We start from the raw sequence: 16,183 nt of genomic DNA, 5'->3' as shown, positions 1-16,183 counted from the left end.
GTTGATGACAGAAGAGTAGTAGCATTGAGTCAGCCAAGGACAATTTTAAATAAGAAAAAGTATGATGGCTCACTTTGCTGTAGCACTTTGGTCCTGCCCAAAGCTACTTATCTCAAAAGGACAGAATAAGCATGTGCTAAGTCTTCAGATGGTTCATGGTTTGGCCTATTTGTCAAAAGCACCATTGAATGCTATAACACTTCTTTGCTATACATCCCCACTTCTGTTCCAACCAGGCAAATTCTCTCGTTGTGTCACAATAGCACTTCCTTGAGAGCTCCCCCACTCCCTAAGCAGAAAGGTAAAAAACATCACATCCTTATATGCAGACATAAGTTTCTTCAGGATGTCACTTAGTTGTGCTAGTAATTCACGGCTTTCAAGAATCTGTACTACTGACATGTTCAGTCCCACCTCCAAAATGAATCCCAGAACCACACAGACAGGGGGTTTGTGTTACACCAAAGCAAGAACACCACCAGCTTAGATCTTGAGACCCTTCTAAGTATTTAGGCAGTGCAGAGGAAACATAAATTGGCCTGGCTTTTCACCAGAAGATGTCTAATGCGCATCTTTCTACTGACATGAACTCACACACAACTTACTGCAGCTACGGATTTCGCACTTTAGGTCCAAATTCTTTTTGGGACTATGAATTTCACTCTGACTAAATGCAGGAAATAAATTAAGAATACAGAAGAGTTGTGGACATATTTCATCGCTGAGTTGTACCATGTGTTCATCAGTCACCTTCTGTTATGTATCTAGAAGGACTAGGACAATATTCTTTTCGTTGTTAGCAGTGTCTCAAAGGGTAAAAAACATTTACCTTGAGGAGTTAGAGGGAGAAATTCTTTGTTTAATTGAACTGCTTGGCCCATGCTGAATGCATCTAGATATTACTGCAAGGAAGATGGAGTGGAGTCAGCTTGAAATTTAAGTCAAATAAAGTAAAATAAAATCACTTGGGAGATGCAGAGTGAAGTGGCCCATTACAGACATAGTTAGTTCTTTCTTTTAGCTTGTTAGGGTTAAAATAAGGGGTTCAAACATCCCCGATTCTCTAGGTTAAGTGGAAATGGAAGCCTGTGAGGGTTCTACTATTTCCACAAAATTGGACTGATTACTGATTTCACTTCAGTGTCTAACTTTTAGTTCATGTAACTGTCCCTGTACAGATGCCCATGGTGCATTTGTACACAGTGTTAGTGCTGTTATGTAATAAATTGGTTTAATTTTGTAAGCACATTTCCCTCTTACATGGTTGTATGGAGAGCAATACCATGCACTCACCCTGCTGATGGGATAATCATACCATTGACCTCTGGACCATATGTTCTACCTTGCAGCTTGAACCTGTGAGACAGATATTCCCTACGCCACTTTACCCTATGCAAATCCATGTGCTGCCAAGGACAGTATTACAGACATAATTTGCAGCATAAAACCAAAAAGGTAAAACCCCGAATGAGAGCTTTGTAATTGGAAATGGGGCCTTAGGTCCTTAAAAATATGGATTGTTAATGCAGAACAAGGTAGGTTCAGAGAATAAACCTGGCTCAGAGAAGGAGAAAACAGAATATCAAGTTATTACAATGCATGTCACAGAGAACTGTGAGAAGTGTTTGTACTTGATAGATTGCATGTGATTAGAATGAAGGCCTTAGGCACGAAAATCTAGCTATTAAATATCATTCTTTCTTTAGTCCTATTAATATAACTATTAAACCTTAGAGTAAACTTCATTTATTAGGTGAATGACCCATGTGTCTCTTTTGCTTGGCTTTTTCACACATGCAGAGGTTACTTATCATTACACATTATTAATTGGTGAACAGGTTGCCACTCTCTCCATATTCACTGCCTGCTTATGCAGTTGCTCTACTTTACTGTCATCTAGGAAATGCAGAGTGACTGGCCAGAGGGATTAGTACATGGGCTTAATTTGTGTGCTCTACCCAAGAAGACTGGCAGACATTTGGGTTTGGTTTTTTTTTAACAGCCCTTTAAAAAAACATAATTAAACGAGTTGTAAGTTGACAGGGCAAGGGTACTGAATGTATCTGAGAGGAAGCATGTCTACAATTGCACAAGAAGATGAACACATTATAGGAGAAAATGATAAACCTAGAACATATATTGGTGGACAGCAACTCCTGACTGATTTCCCCTACTTTGTTTGGATTGGGGGGGTGTTCTTATTATTTTTCTCCTTGGTTTCTTCCCACCCAGTTCTCATATGCTTTCACTTTAGCACAGCCTACTGGCATCTCATTCCCAGAAATACATTTTTCCTCTGCCAATAACAAACATGCAAAGCAGAAATGCTTCTTCTCCTAGTCTGCACCCCATGGGAGCTGGATTTTCTAGCTTCTGAAAAGGCACAGCTTTTGCTAGTCAAGGGAGATAGGGATATGCACTTTGGTCCTTTGATGCCGTGCTCTGCCCAGATTTCTCTCACTAAATATTTGCAAGGCAATTCAAAAAGCTCTAGGTGCATTCTCCACGTCTGGAGTACTGGAGATTAATAGAATTAAAGCATCTTTAAATTCTGAAGAAAGAGCTCAGAGGAGAGACAAACTGTTTTTTTGCTTTATCGCTGTGTGAGTCATACAATGTTTAGTTTGGGTGTTGGATACATCACAGCATCTAAGCCAAAAAGACAGCTGCAGAATGAGTGGCAGTTTAACAAAGAGTGGAGAACAATAATGTTGAAAAAGCACTAGATTGACGTTGAGAGGGTAGAAAAAAAGTCCTCAAAATTTCAGTGTTGCCAACAAGATTTTATTACAAATCTTGTAGTATGTGGTGGGTTTTTATTCTAAAAACTCTGGTTGTGGTATCAAAAGATAACAAAAGAATATCAGCTTTCATTTATAATTAAAACACCCCTAGCCTCCAACAGGTAAAAGCTTGAAAACATGACCAAAGGGTATCCCTTGGAAATAAAAACGGAAAAATAAAGAACCCAAATCTTTTATTTTATTTTAGAATTTACCACACCATGAGTTATCCCCAATTTCTATGCAGTCTTGGCCTTTCACCTCTAAATATTTCTGCCTGATGGCAGAAACAGACAAAGGGCCATTCAGCTAAAATAGAACTACAGATGTTTCAGAAACTGCAGCCATTCTATTTTGGCAGCAATTCATAATCAGAATTTTCTGATTATGTCCCTTGTCACATTAAAATCCATAAACTAGAATGTGCACATGCTGATCCATATAATAAACTCCCTCCCTTGGAGCTCATTTACTGAGGTCAACCTTCTCACATACTGCCTTCTCAATAAAGGAATATCACAGCAAAGCAAACTGCAATTAGGGAAAAAAAAATAACTTCTAGCCAGTCAGCTTATCCAACAAGCATGGAGAAACAGAAATGTTTTTCCCTAGACCCAGAGAATCAGCAGGTTCCATCTCTTTGTTTGATTCCCTTCTAGTTAAAGTCAGCAAAATTAACCCCCAATCACAGTTAGAAACTTGTCTTTTTTTACCCCGAATATCCTAAACCCTGACTTTCTTTGGCTCTACACCTGTGTTCTCCTGTAGTTTCACACACAACAACAGCATCATGAGACAAGGGAGCATGACACCCCCCAACATTTCTATCAGTTATAGCTAACAAATAGGATTCTTTATTAATGAAGCTTTAAAGTTTCTGTAGCAGAAAAGAAGAAAACACCATGATACAACAATCAGGAATAGAAAACCTTAAGCAGATAGAGTCTCCACAGGGACCTTTTCAAGGGGAAAATGTGTTTCATTTGTGTAATAACCCTAGGATGAGCTATGTACTGTAGTCTAACCATTAAACACTTACACAAATCTTTCAGAAACTAACAGATGTTTCTTTTATGAGGAAAGACAAGTGCCATTCGGCCTTTTTAGACACTTATAAAAATTCAGATAATTTTAAGCTACTTTAATAGCTGCCTGACAATTTTATTAATGCACTGCTATAATGTGATCCTGTTGCCTTCACAAAAAGACTCATACCATGGATTTTTATACACACTAAGGTGCATGTTGCTAATGCCTTCCTCTTAATTAGTAAGAAAAGAAAGTCTATAGTACTGACCAGAAGAAATAGAAAGATCTCTGTAGGATTTAACACAAGTAGTGTATCAGCCTGCAGAGATCCTGTCTCAAAATCATCTGGCAGCTTTAATGATTTACTCAGTGTAAACTGACAGACTGAACTACAGAACCTACCCAGAATCAATTCTGTGGATCAAATCCTGGCCTGAGCCATAGATGACAATGAATTTTAAATTTTAATCTTGGCAACAACTGAATATTTTACATCATCACAAGGAGAGATACCTATAAAAAGCATAGTCTTTGCAGAAGGAGAGTCAAGGGCTATGACAGGTATAGTTTATTAAAACGGGGCTTCACTGATAGAGCCAAATTCAGGGAAATTTATACAGCACCTGCTGACTCTGCCTGACTCTCACCAGTGCCATCAGCATCTCACCTTCTGACACACTAAATTCACACGCAAATGAAAAGTAATGCATGCATTTGACATTACAACCTTATGCATAATAGTTCTTGTAGGAATATAATTACTAAATCCCCTAAACAAAATGCTTCATTTTGTGATGGTTGTAACTTCACCCCCCTTTTTTTTCTTCCTCTTTTTCCTGAAGAAGCTGAAAAAATAGTACAAACCTAGGTTGTTACCTCAGGCGTTCTGCAGAGCAATATGCCAAAGCACCCACATACCGAGTGTTTGCAAATTTTAAGTTTGGGATTGACTACGTGCCAGTCCCTCTTCAGCTGTGGGCACTTGATCCTGCACCAAAATCTCTGTTGACCTTTTCTGGTATTTATGATGTCAGTATGGATTTTTATCATTGTTTGAGCTCCTGACACAAAGCAAACAGCTTCTATAGCATGTTTTTATTCATGCAAAGTATGAATCTGTGAATATCATTCTTCCTCTCAAGCTTGCCATTTCTCCTTCTTGCATGCTCTGTTAATGGAGGTAGGTGACTCTTCCTTATTACCTTGTTCTAGACAAGACTTACTTGAACACCAATTGTAGCTTATATTCTCTGGGTGTCTTAGCATACAAGTAGAGTTATTTGAAACGCACTAGTTATGTACTATTCAGTCTCTATTGTTTAAAAGTACTTAAAATATTCATCATATCATCTAGCTGGATTGTAAAACTAATGTAGTAGCAGTAGTAAGACATCACTGTTCAGTATAGCCTCTGAGTTTTGACATGTACTTAGAAATACCATAATGCCCTTTGATGTAACATTCAATTTAACACAGAGCTCCTCAACACTAATCTCTACTGGGATTATTCAGGTCTCATTTGTGAGTCTCAGCTGTGACTCATACATAGCAATGGCCTAAAGGGACCAGGCAGACACAAGAATTGTCACCTGACACTAGATAAAGCACCAAGACAGTCCCTTTATGTGTACAGCACCCAGCACAAAGAGGTTGTGATCCTGACTGAAACTGCAATCTGTAACACTGTTATAGTCAGGTGCCAAATAAATTCACAATACCATCTACGATGAATACTCTTGAGTATCCATATCTAACATAGAGTTAGATTAAAAATCAGATTTTTAGAAAAAAGAACACACATTGAGTTGGGTGAGCAAGAATAATAAAACATTTAGCAGACGTGGCCTTTAAAAGAATTTTAAGATTGATAGCACAGAACATAGCTTTGGACCCATTGTTTTCTCAGAAGAATTTGCCCAATTTCTGCAATAAAAGCATATTGGTTACACTAATCCCTGCTGTCTGAAACCCTCTGCAGCACTTCATCCAAGAATGTACTATGATCTACAGTCCCCCTCTTTTGCCCTTAGGCTAGGTGGTTTCTCAAGTTTAGAACTGTCAAAATCCAGTGAAAGATGAATAGAAAACATAATCAGTGTCAGCTAAGTCAGAGAAAACATGCATGACAGGTTATCTTCACCAGACTGGTTGCACACTCAACCTTTAAAGTCAATATTTTGGAGATATATATCAGTCCAAGAGAAACAGACTACCTATCTATAGTGCAATAGAGAATGATTCTAAAGCAGAAATGTCCAAATCCCAGCTGAAAAGCTGGATATGACTCTTGAAATTTAGGTTACTGGTTCCCAAAGACATATTTATGCATAGAGATTGAAGCTTGCATATAAAAGGAATAATAATTATACAATCCCAGTTGACTGCTAAGAGAAATTGTTAAATGTTATATTGTTTGAGACACTGTTTCAGACTACCAAAGAGAGGTGTGAATTTCTCCCAAAGCCTAAGGTTGCCACTTCAAGAGATTTTCAAATTTTTTTCACTGAGCTACAGAACAGTTAGATCATATATTGTAAGGATGTATGCAAGAGTGTATCAGAAAATGGCAGAAGAGCAATAATTTACAAAGAAATCCTACTTCCTTTTTTCAATCTACAGAGCAAAGGTAGTAGTACCTTTACCACCAAAAATATTATGTTGCTATGTAAAGGTCTGATCTTTTCAGCAACTCTTAAGATGACTGGAAGAAGAATCTTTGCAAAACAAGGATTCTGGGCATTGCAGGTGCTATTTAAAACATATTGTAGGGCTTTCTACACAGCAAATTGGACCTGGTTAAACTTCAAGACAGTCCTGAATCTGAGTTTCTTGCAAGACAGTGTCCTAGAAAAAAGGAATCTGAGCTCTTGGTCTCCCTTTGTCACTATTTTTGTTGGGAAGAAAAGTCTTCCTCACACTCTAGGACCTTTTCTATATGTGTGGCTGCAATTTGGAAAAGGCTGTGCTGGACTGCCTCATCAGTTATCCTGCAGCAACCCGCAGACAGAAGCTCTTGCCTTTTCTGCACTGATGTGAAAAATTCTTGTTTGCTCAAAAAGCATCCTGGTGTAAGCAGGTTTATAATGGCAGCTTCTAGCCATCAACTGGGTTTTTGAACATTTCTAGGAGACTCAGTGAGTCTAAAGCTGCCCTCCAAGTTGGGGCTGAGCACAGTGTCAGGTTCCTTTGGAGAGTAGCCTTTCCTTTCATAGGAGTCTCATTACTCTTCTGTTTATGCAATGTTTCAACAAACATACTAGATTGTCCTAAAGAAATTTTCATAAACTTACCTAGGACTTCTGAGATAGAAACAAGGAAGAGATTAAAACATTAGTTTAGAAAAAAAATCCTTCAGAGGAATAATTGGGGCTAGTGACTTGAGACAATTTTTGCATCTTTTGTAACGCTGGAAGGAGAAATAAAGAGAACCTAGGAAAAATTGGGAATCACCATATAATTTACAACAAACTTTTACAAGCAGTAAAAGGGTATCAGTATCTCTCCAACTTACTTGTCCTTGCTTTCATTTCCATTGAATCACAGAATGATACAATCATTTAGACTGAAAAGGACCTTTATGTCCAACTTACACTACCAAGTATACCGCTATACCCAGGTGCCATATCTACACAACTTTCAAATAGCCCCAGGGATATGACACCATAATTTCCTGGGCAGCCTCTTGCAATGCTTGACAACCCTTTCCATGAAGAAATTTTTCCTAATACTGAATCTAAACCTCCCCTGGTGAAAGTTGAGACCGTTCTTATCCTGTTGCTTGTTACTTGGGGGAACAGACTGACCCCTACCTGGCTACAGCCTCCTTTCAGGTAGTTGTAGACAATGATAAGGACTCCTCTGAGCCTCCTTTTCTCCAGGTTAAACAACCCCAGCTTCCTCAGCTGCTCCTCATAGGACTTGGGCTCTAGACCCTTCATCAGCTCTGTTGCCCTTCTGTGGACACATTCCAGCACCTCAATGTCCTTCTTGTAGTGAGGGGTCCAAAACTGAACAAAGCACTTGAGTTGCAGCCTCACCAGTGCCACGTACAGTGGGAAAATCACTTCCCTAGTCTTGTTAGCCATGCTATTTCTGACACAGGTCAGGATGTCATTGGCCTTCTTGGCCACCTAGGCACACTGCTGGCTCATGTTCTGCTGCTGTCAACCAGCACCCCCAGATCCTTTTACACTTGGCAGTTTTCCAACCACTCTGCCCCAAGCCTGTAGCACTGCAAAGGGTTGCTGTGACCCAAGTGAAGGACCCGGCACTTTACCTTGTTGAAACTCACAGAACCCGTCTCTGCTCATCAATACAGCCTGTCCAGATCCTTCTACAGAACTCTCCTGCTCTCCAGCAGATCAACACTCCCACTCATCTTGATGTCCTCTGCAAATCGACTGAGTGCGCACTTGATCTTTTCATCCAGATAATTGTAAAGATATTAAATCAAATTGGCCCCAATACTGAGCCCTGAGAGACACCACTAGTCATTGGCTGCCAGATGTATTGAGCTCCACTCCCCACCACTCACTGGGCCTGGCCATCCAGCCTCTTTTTTACCCAGAGAACAGTGCACCTGTCCAAGCCATGAGAAGCCAGTTTCTCCAGGAGATTACTGTGGGGGACAGTGTCAAAGACTTTACTAAAGTTTAGGTAGACAACAATCACAGCCTTTCCCTCATCCACTAAGCAGGTCACCTTATCATAGAAGGAAATCAGGTTGGTCAAGCAGGACCTGCTTTTCACAAACTTATGCTGACAGGGCTAATCCCCTGGTTTTCCTGCACGTGCCACATGATAGCACTCAAGGTGAGCTGCTCCATGACCTTCCCTGGCACTGAGGTCAGGCTGAGAGGCCTGTAATTCCTTGGATCCTCCTTCTAGGCCCTTCTTGTAGACAGGCATCACATTTGTTAACCTCCAGACCACTGGGACCTCCCTGGTTAGCCAGGACTGCTGACTGATTCAAAGGGGCACCTCCCCTGATTGCCTCCTTCACCAGTTGTGTCAGGAAATTATCTTCCACACACTCCAGGAACTTCCTGGACTGTTTCCTATCCCCTGTGTTGAATTTCCAGCAGACATCTGGTAAGTTCCAAGTCCCCCACGAGAACAAGAGCTAGCGATTGTGAGACTTCCCCCAGCTGCTTATAAAATATTTCTTCTGCCTTTTCATTCTGGTTGGGTGGTCTATAACAGACTCCCAACATGATATCTGCCTTGTTGGCTTTCCCTCTGATTCTTACCTACAAACACTCAACTCCACTGTCATTGTAATCAAGGTCATCTTTGGTAATAGAACTGCAGCCTATGACACAGGCTGGAGAACAAGCCTGTGCTTGGACACTTTAATTTCTCTCTTCTCCCCAACATTTAGGATCCAAAGTCCTCTCCCACCCTGGCTCAACACCTAGTGCTATGGGATTGTCCCATCAATTCTTTCTTTGTGCCTGGGAGATGAGCAGATGTAGACACTGACCAATTTATTGCCAGGATTAGAAAATTGTGGAGGAGCAGGTAGTCAGCTGGAATTAAAAGGACACACTGGACGATTTACGAAATCATACATTTGGGAGTTGTGCTATGTATGTTATGAGAGCTGGCAGTAGCACAGGAATTCTGTCTCTGTGTGTAAGTTAGAGCTTTTCACAGCTCTAAACAGATGACCATTCTTGCCTAGCTCTATGGAGCCTGACTTACACTTAATTTTTTGTTTCCATTAACTATTCTTCTCTATGTTTCCGTATTTTCTGTCTGTATTTTCTTGCAATCTTATGTCTGCTTCTGCTCCATGTTTCTCTCCTTATAAGTGGACTTTATGCTTGGTTTCATTCACCCAGTAAAAAAGCAAAGGATCTTAACTGAAATTATAGCAGAAAACATAAGCAAGATGATCCCTCTCACTGCCTCAATTCAGATTTTGCTCTCTTCGACCATGCAGTCCTCTATGCCCAAGTTCAGTTTATAGACATTTCTTTAGATGGTGCATCATGCTTATACACTATTTTCAGTAAAATATTGCTATTAATGGGACAGCAGCATGCAGTGAGACAGTACAATAGCACAGCATTACTTCTTAAGCATAAATTGATGCTACTCCTGGTTGTTAAGGTATATGTTTACATGAGACTCAAAGTTCAGTGGAGGGAAAGGTTTGGTGAAGAGGTCTGAACAGTACCTGAAGAGGGGAAAAACCTGATATTCCTTAATGAAGAAAGCTTGTGAATAATTCAGTTAAGTAAAAAGGTGATTGCTTCCGGCCTGCTGAAAGGACATCAGTGTATCCACAGAAGGGAAAGGAAATAAATGCATGGAGGAATAAGCACTAGAACCCTGTCCTTGACTGTAGAGCTGAAGATAATAGGTCTTGCCCCTTAGCTGGGTACGGGGAAAGGCAAAGAGGCCTTGTGGATTTTAGGAGGGGATAAGTACAGTAAATGGCTTATGTAAATGAATACTCCCATTTGCTTAAGCTGACTTTTCTTGAGATGATTCTGAGAGAGCTGACAAAATGCATCAAGGTTAAAATTTTACTGCGTTGTAAACCTTCAAACCAGCATGCTGGAATGCCTCTGTGCATACCATGCAGTACATATTTTGAGGGCAAGAAGAAACGGTAGAGTATCTCTCTGACTCTGAACAGCTTGCAACACTGGGACCTGTGAGAATTATATGGTTTTAGCAGTGTGCCACCTAGGAAAGTGCTTTGGTTTGTGACAGGGTAGTGGGGAACTTTTTTGTGACCATCTCCTTACAGAGTTACTCTGAAAGTCTCCTTTCTTGGTAAAACTATGAGGTGCATTTCCAAGGAGCTGTGGGACATGGAGATTGGTGAAGAAAACTATTTTAGGTGGATACTTAGAATCCAGAACCCTTTATCAACGCATTAAGAGGAGCAGGTAGGAACTCATTTCTATTCACATGTGTTACTCTGCTACCTTCATCCTCCTCCCTGGTTCAAGAATGATCCGAACTTCATTCACTTTCAGAGGTAATATGGAAAAGTTATACTGAAAGTAATAAATATTTTTATTATTTAAAAAATAATAAACCCCAAGCTCTTCCAAGTATAGAATACTTGGAAATTCAAATACCAAGAGGTATTTGAATAGCACATCACTAGAGCATGCTCATAATTCTTTATCACCTACTGTATTGTCAAGCTCTCACCTGTCCCAAATAATCAGATCAATAAAACCAACTACATAGATAATCAGTGTTGTCAATCATTCTATACTGAACATCATTGAGAAAAGAGCTCACAAAGAGAACAATTATATTGAAACACCAAAAACTAAGAGTGAAAACATTTAACAAATCTTAGATAGCCCTTTCACCCCCACTGTATTGTTTGCTTTAACATTCTCCCTCCCCCTTCAAACAAGGACAGCAAAAAAATCATTAAAATACCTTTGAACTTGTGAAAGACGGCCCATAGCTCAGCAATGTCAGTGGCAAATGTAATGTCTGTGTCGAGGACAATGACTCGCTCAAGATTAGAAGGTAGAGTCTTAGTCAGAACCAACTTCATCAGCCCGTAAATCCCAGAGTAGTGTTTGTTGGGGATCCAAGACACTTCCGACTTGATAGGAAATGGGAAGTGGGAAAGAAGAAGAAAAAATAATCTTCATTAGAGAGAGAAACTTTTCCTGGACACTAGTTTCTTGTAATAGTGGAAGATCTCTGAGGTGGAAAGTCATCTAAAATCCTGCTTTCAAATTTACTTCAAAAGCTCTGAAACACGCAAAAGTTTCTGAAACCTTGGGAAAAGAAAAGTTCTCTGAGGCAACTGCTTTACACAATAAAATTAAAATTAGTTGAGCCTTTCTGGTCCGGTACAACTTGTTCTGAGGCATTCATGTATCCTGATAAAATTGAAATATATTTTTAATCTAAAACTGCAGGTATATTGTACCTTACTTTCATTTTCAACCAAAACAAAAGATTTTGTGTTTGCCATTCCCAGAATTTTCTGACTCTTGAGGTAGAACTAACAAACATAATTTTTTTTACTTATATTTTTTATAGATTTGGAGGTCAAAATTTCAAAAGGTCAGTCGTTTGGTATAATACGACAGAAATTTGTAAGAAAAATGTTTCTTACACACTCAAATGTTTCTTTAAGCCTTACATCTTTAACTTAAAACTACTGAGATCATACAGACTTGCTCAAAAGTAGAGAAAGTGACAGAACACTTTTAGCCACATTATTTGTTTGTTACATATTGAAGTGGCAAACTCAAACATTTTCATTTCTTCAGTACAGGCTAAACAAAACATTTCTACAGCTTTTAAAATAAGTTGGGAAACCAAGCTCCATAGCTGGCATTAGGATGTTCCATGAGCTGTGTTTAATTTTCTTTCTGTGGGACTCAAGTTGTCAAGTATGAAAAGTCACTTCTGAAAGTGTGATATAGAAGGTTTTGAAAAGTTTCTATTTCCCTGTCTGAAACTCCTATTGTTTAATGTTTTAAAGGGCATGCATTATAATTCCCAGATTTTAAGTTTTCCCTTAAGTCATGCTCTCATTAATTTCAATTAGTATTTTGTCTAGAGAGGACCTGAGTGTTACAGATTTCAGAATCTGTTCTAGCATATTTCGGAGAAAGTAGGCAGAAACTAAGTGCATTCATAAAACTGAGGAGATTTATTCTGTTATTTAACTATTTCATATCTATTCACTGGCACTGTAAAGTTTATTATATGAAACAGCATTTGCACAGAAAAACTCATTGCCTCCAAAATCCTTAAAGGAAACCTTCCTGTAAGAGAATGAGTTCCTAAAATTTATTTGAAGTTGGAAGCGTGGTTGAAGAAAGACTAATAATAGGTGCTTAGAGCACACTTCTTTTTGAATATAAAGTCACAAGGCCTATGATGATGTAAGCTGACCTGCTCTATTCCCCTTATAATGACATGCAACTTTCCTCTGTATTCTCAGGATTCCTGTATCAGGACAGAGCTTTTCCCCACTACTAAGTTCATTAAAAGGACTGAGGAAAGTAGAGCAAACCTTCAAGGAGAAAGAAAAAATTTCAAGGGGGAAGGCAGAAAAAGCAGGTTACCATAAAACAAAGCAAAACCAGAAAGTGAAAACTGAAGTGTGAAGTTTTGTTTGGTTTTTTGAAACCTCAATGCTCCCCAGAAATGTCTTCTGTGTGTGTAAGAGAGATAATTTCAAATCCACATCCTCAAAACTCTAGTTATTTGTCGTCTTAGCTCTCCCACAGGAGGGCTTCAGGAATGGACCATCACATCAAGGTGTCAGAAAGCAGTATCTACCTTGCTTTCACAAACTATATTGCTTTGAATCTGCCACTTGACATCCTTGTACTAGACCAGTCATACCTCACACGTTAAAAGAGCTAGTCATTTTACAGACTCATGTTCGCTTTTACCCATCCCTATGTTATTAATTTTGGGTGGCATATCCTTCATTTTATTACTCCAAATACAATATTTCTCCAAAACAACACTTAATATGCTTATGCAAATAAGCCTAGTAAGGCAGGGGTTCAGATATTGCATGAATAGCCTGAGACAAGAAGGGAAGGTAAAAGGTGGCTGGAAAAGATAGTCACCTCCAAGGTGCAGTTCCCTTCTTTGCTCTCAGGATTCTCAATACCACTGCCATGTATCACTGAATGGAAGAGATCCTTGCCAGGCAGTTCCTTCCGATCTGGCACACAGAAGCCAAAAGCCTGCCATCCTGAAGCCTGATGTCTGAAAGGATCACTTTTAAAAATGAAGAAAGCAGTCCCTATTCCACATCGTCTAAAACAGCTGGATAGCACGTGCTTGATTTGAGCATATATTGAACTTTGGATTGTCAATTAGTTCAATTTACCTAAAGTTTTCTCTCCTGTGATGCCGAGTTGACTAAGACACAAACAGAAATCCTAATTAGTCCCCAGCATAATTTCTTCATGGCTTTGCTATTCATGAATAATGCAACAGTTCCCAATTCATGCTAGGGAAGACTCCTTACACTCCACAACAGCACTGTGAAGGCTCACTCTCTCTGGGTACTACATATAGTCTTCTGTACACACAGTAGAGAAGAAATACAAGAGCGCAGTGTTTGAACAGGTCATTGTCCTAGTTTAGGCCAGGACCTGGAGTGTATTCTATACCACCTCATGTCATTGCCAGGGGTGGGGGAAAAGGACTTTTCCCACTTCTGAGAAGAAGGGTGTGGCTTCCAGTTGAAAAACATGGAGGCTTTGTCAGCCACTGTTCATTGTCTCAGGGTCTGGGGTTTTTGCACATGAATCACTCTCTCTTTTGTATACTTTTGTTATTAGTATTGTTACTGTTATTATTAATTTTCTTATCTCATTGCTGTTTCTAGTAAACTGTTCTTACCTCAACCATGATCTTTACCTTTAGTTCCTCCAATTCTCAACTCCATCCCGCCAGAGTGGGAAGAGAGAGGGGAAGAGGGGAGTGAGCAAGCGATGAGTGGTTTGGTAGAGTCTTGGTGGGGGCATTAAATAGGGGAGCACCATTCCTAAACCACAACAGTTGTTAAGAAGTGCCAGTTTAAGACAATTATGGTGGCCTAACTCTTAAAAAAATAATTGCAAAACTCTTGGAAAATTCTGCAACCTTTAAGCTGTCCACTCTGACATAATTGGTAATGTTTAGTCACTTTTTGCAATATTGTCTAAATACTTTCTGTAAGTCTTAATATATATTTTTTCTCTGGCATAGTTAAAATGGCCCATATATGCCATGTTTGTGAATCATCTGCTTTACAAGCTATATCAGAGTTGCCTTCAGAGAACAAATATTCCTAGAAGATACATCAGGAAGAGAAAAAAAACAGAGTTAGTAAAAGAAGAAAGAGAAACAAAATAGTGTGACATACTTTGCCATAATTCTCAGTTCAGCAGAAACAGCACACCTTGAATCTCTAGCTCTCAAGGTCTGGATTTTTGTTCATGACAGAAGAGTAAAGAATGGCATTTAGCTGGTGCTGACAGTGATTCTTTTAAGTAAGTTAAGTGAAATAGCATCTACTTACTAAAGGTCTTTCATCAGAACCATCTTTATTCTTTCTCTAATTGAAGCCTGAAAATACACTAAATTATCTAAATTATTTTAATATAAAAATTACATGCCCATGAGTCTGCATGCAGTACATAACTGATCACTTTGGTAAATGCCAGAGAAATGGAAGCAACAGCCTTGATGTTAAGGGATGCTTTACCAGCAAGTTGTCTTCCCTAACTGGGCTCTATCACTGGGAAAAACTGACTAAAACACTGACTAAAACTTCTTGTACACAACCTAACTCAGCTTTCTCACAGTTGCTACCACTGTATACATTTTCATTAGAGTTAGCAGAAGTGCCATTTTTAAGAGAGAAGTCTGATGTAGACATACAGCTTTAAATTGTTTCCCTGTTTCTGTGATTGAGAGAAGGGAAAATGGTGGCTCTTTCCCTGCTTGTGAACAAATTGTATAGTGACTATGTATTTAGGTATTTCTATTTTTAAAAACACTTGAGTTTGGCTGCCTCCACATTTGATCACAACGCACAACTCTTATAGTAAGTAATGACAAATATATTCAGCCAGACTTTAACTGTCATACTGTACTTCTTTAGGGAATTGTGTGATTATTCTTTTTTAAATTTTAATATGCTTTTTTCCCCCACAAATAAATGATGAGGAAACTTGCCCAGGCTTCCCAGGTAAGTACTGACTCTCCATAGTAAGTTAAATAACTATACAAGGGCAGGCCACTTGAGCCTCATTGAAAGGGATAGAGACTTGTAGACTTAGCAGAAAGCAAATTTGATAACAACATGAACAGAATGACAGTGACCAACATGGAAGGACAAACAACTTAAGGTGCCTGTATCCTGTCAGATCAAGAGTCCATTGAGCTCAGTAGCTGGCATCTGATAGCGGCTGGTGGCAGGTGCCTACTGAAGAATATAAACCCAGGGAAATTCTACAGCAATACTGCCCCCATATATACTCCCACGCTGCAGCAATTTGCAACAGATTTTGGAGCAATAGGTGGTATTTTTTTGATTAATAACTTTTGGTGGATTTTTCATTCATGAATTAGGTTGGTTTTTGAAGTCCTATAAGTTTTCAGCAACATCCTGCTGCAGAGGGTCACAGCTTCTTTATGACTTCTGTTTCTTTGGACCCGGCTATCTACCAGTTTAATTTGGGTCACATTTGCTCAGTGTGGTAAGATGGAATTTTGGCTGATGGAACGTTTTGCTTGGCAGCATGTCCTTAAACACTTTACTCTGGAAATATGCAACCTTCAAAAATATATTGGTTTTGTCACTACATTCACTGCATCTTCCTAGATATGCTTGGAAAAAATATCAATCAAAATAATCC

At 39.2% G+C, this 16,183-nt stretch overlaps 1 protein-coding gene across 7 annotated transcripts in view; it reads right to left on the bottom strand.

Annotated features, from left to right (window-relative positions):
* Positions 1-16,183, bottom strand: part of LARGE1 (LARGE xylosyl- and glucuronyltransferase 1) — a 286,575-nt gene that overhangs the window by 103,465 nt on the left and 166,927 nt on the right. For all 7 annotated transcript variants that reach the window (XR_007904077.1, XR_007904078.1, XM_051784574.1 and 4 more), the window contains one exon: positions 11,226-11,397. Coding sequence is in view for 5 of the 7 variants with exons in the window: in XM_051784574.1 (XP_051640534.1) it covers positions 11,226-11,397 (172 nt within the window). In the remaining 2 variants the exon portion in view is untranslated. The remainder of the gene's footprint in view (positions 1-11,225; positions 11,398-16,183) is intronic.

Source organism: Manacus candei, unplaced genomic scaffold (genome assembly GCF_025592945.1).
Source record: "Manacus candei isolate 608988 ecotype Guabito, Panama unplaced genomic scaffold, ASM2559294v1 h1tg000018l, whole genome shotgun sequence".
NCBI classification, from domain to species: domain Eukaryota; kingdom Metazoa; phylum Chordata; class Aves; order Passeriformes; family Pipridae; genus Manacus; species Manacus candei.
This window is presented reverse-complemented; position numbering and strand designations above follow the sequence as displayed.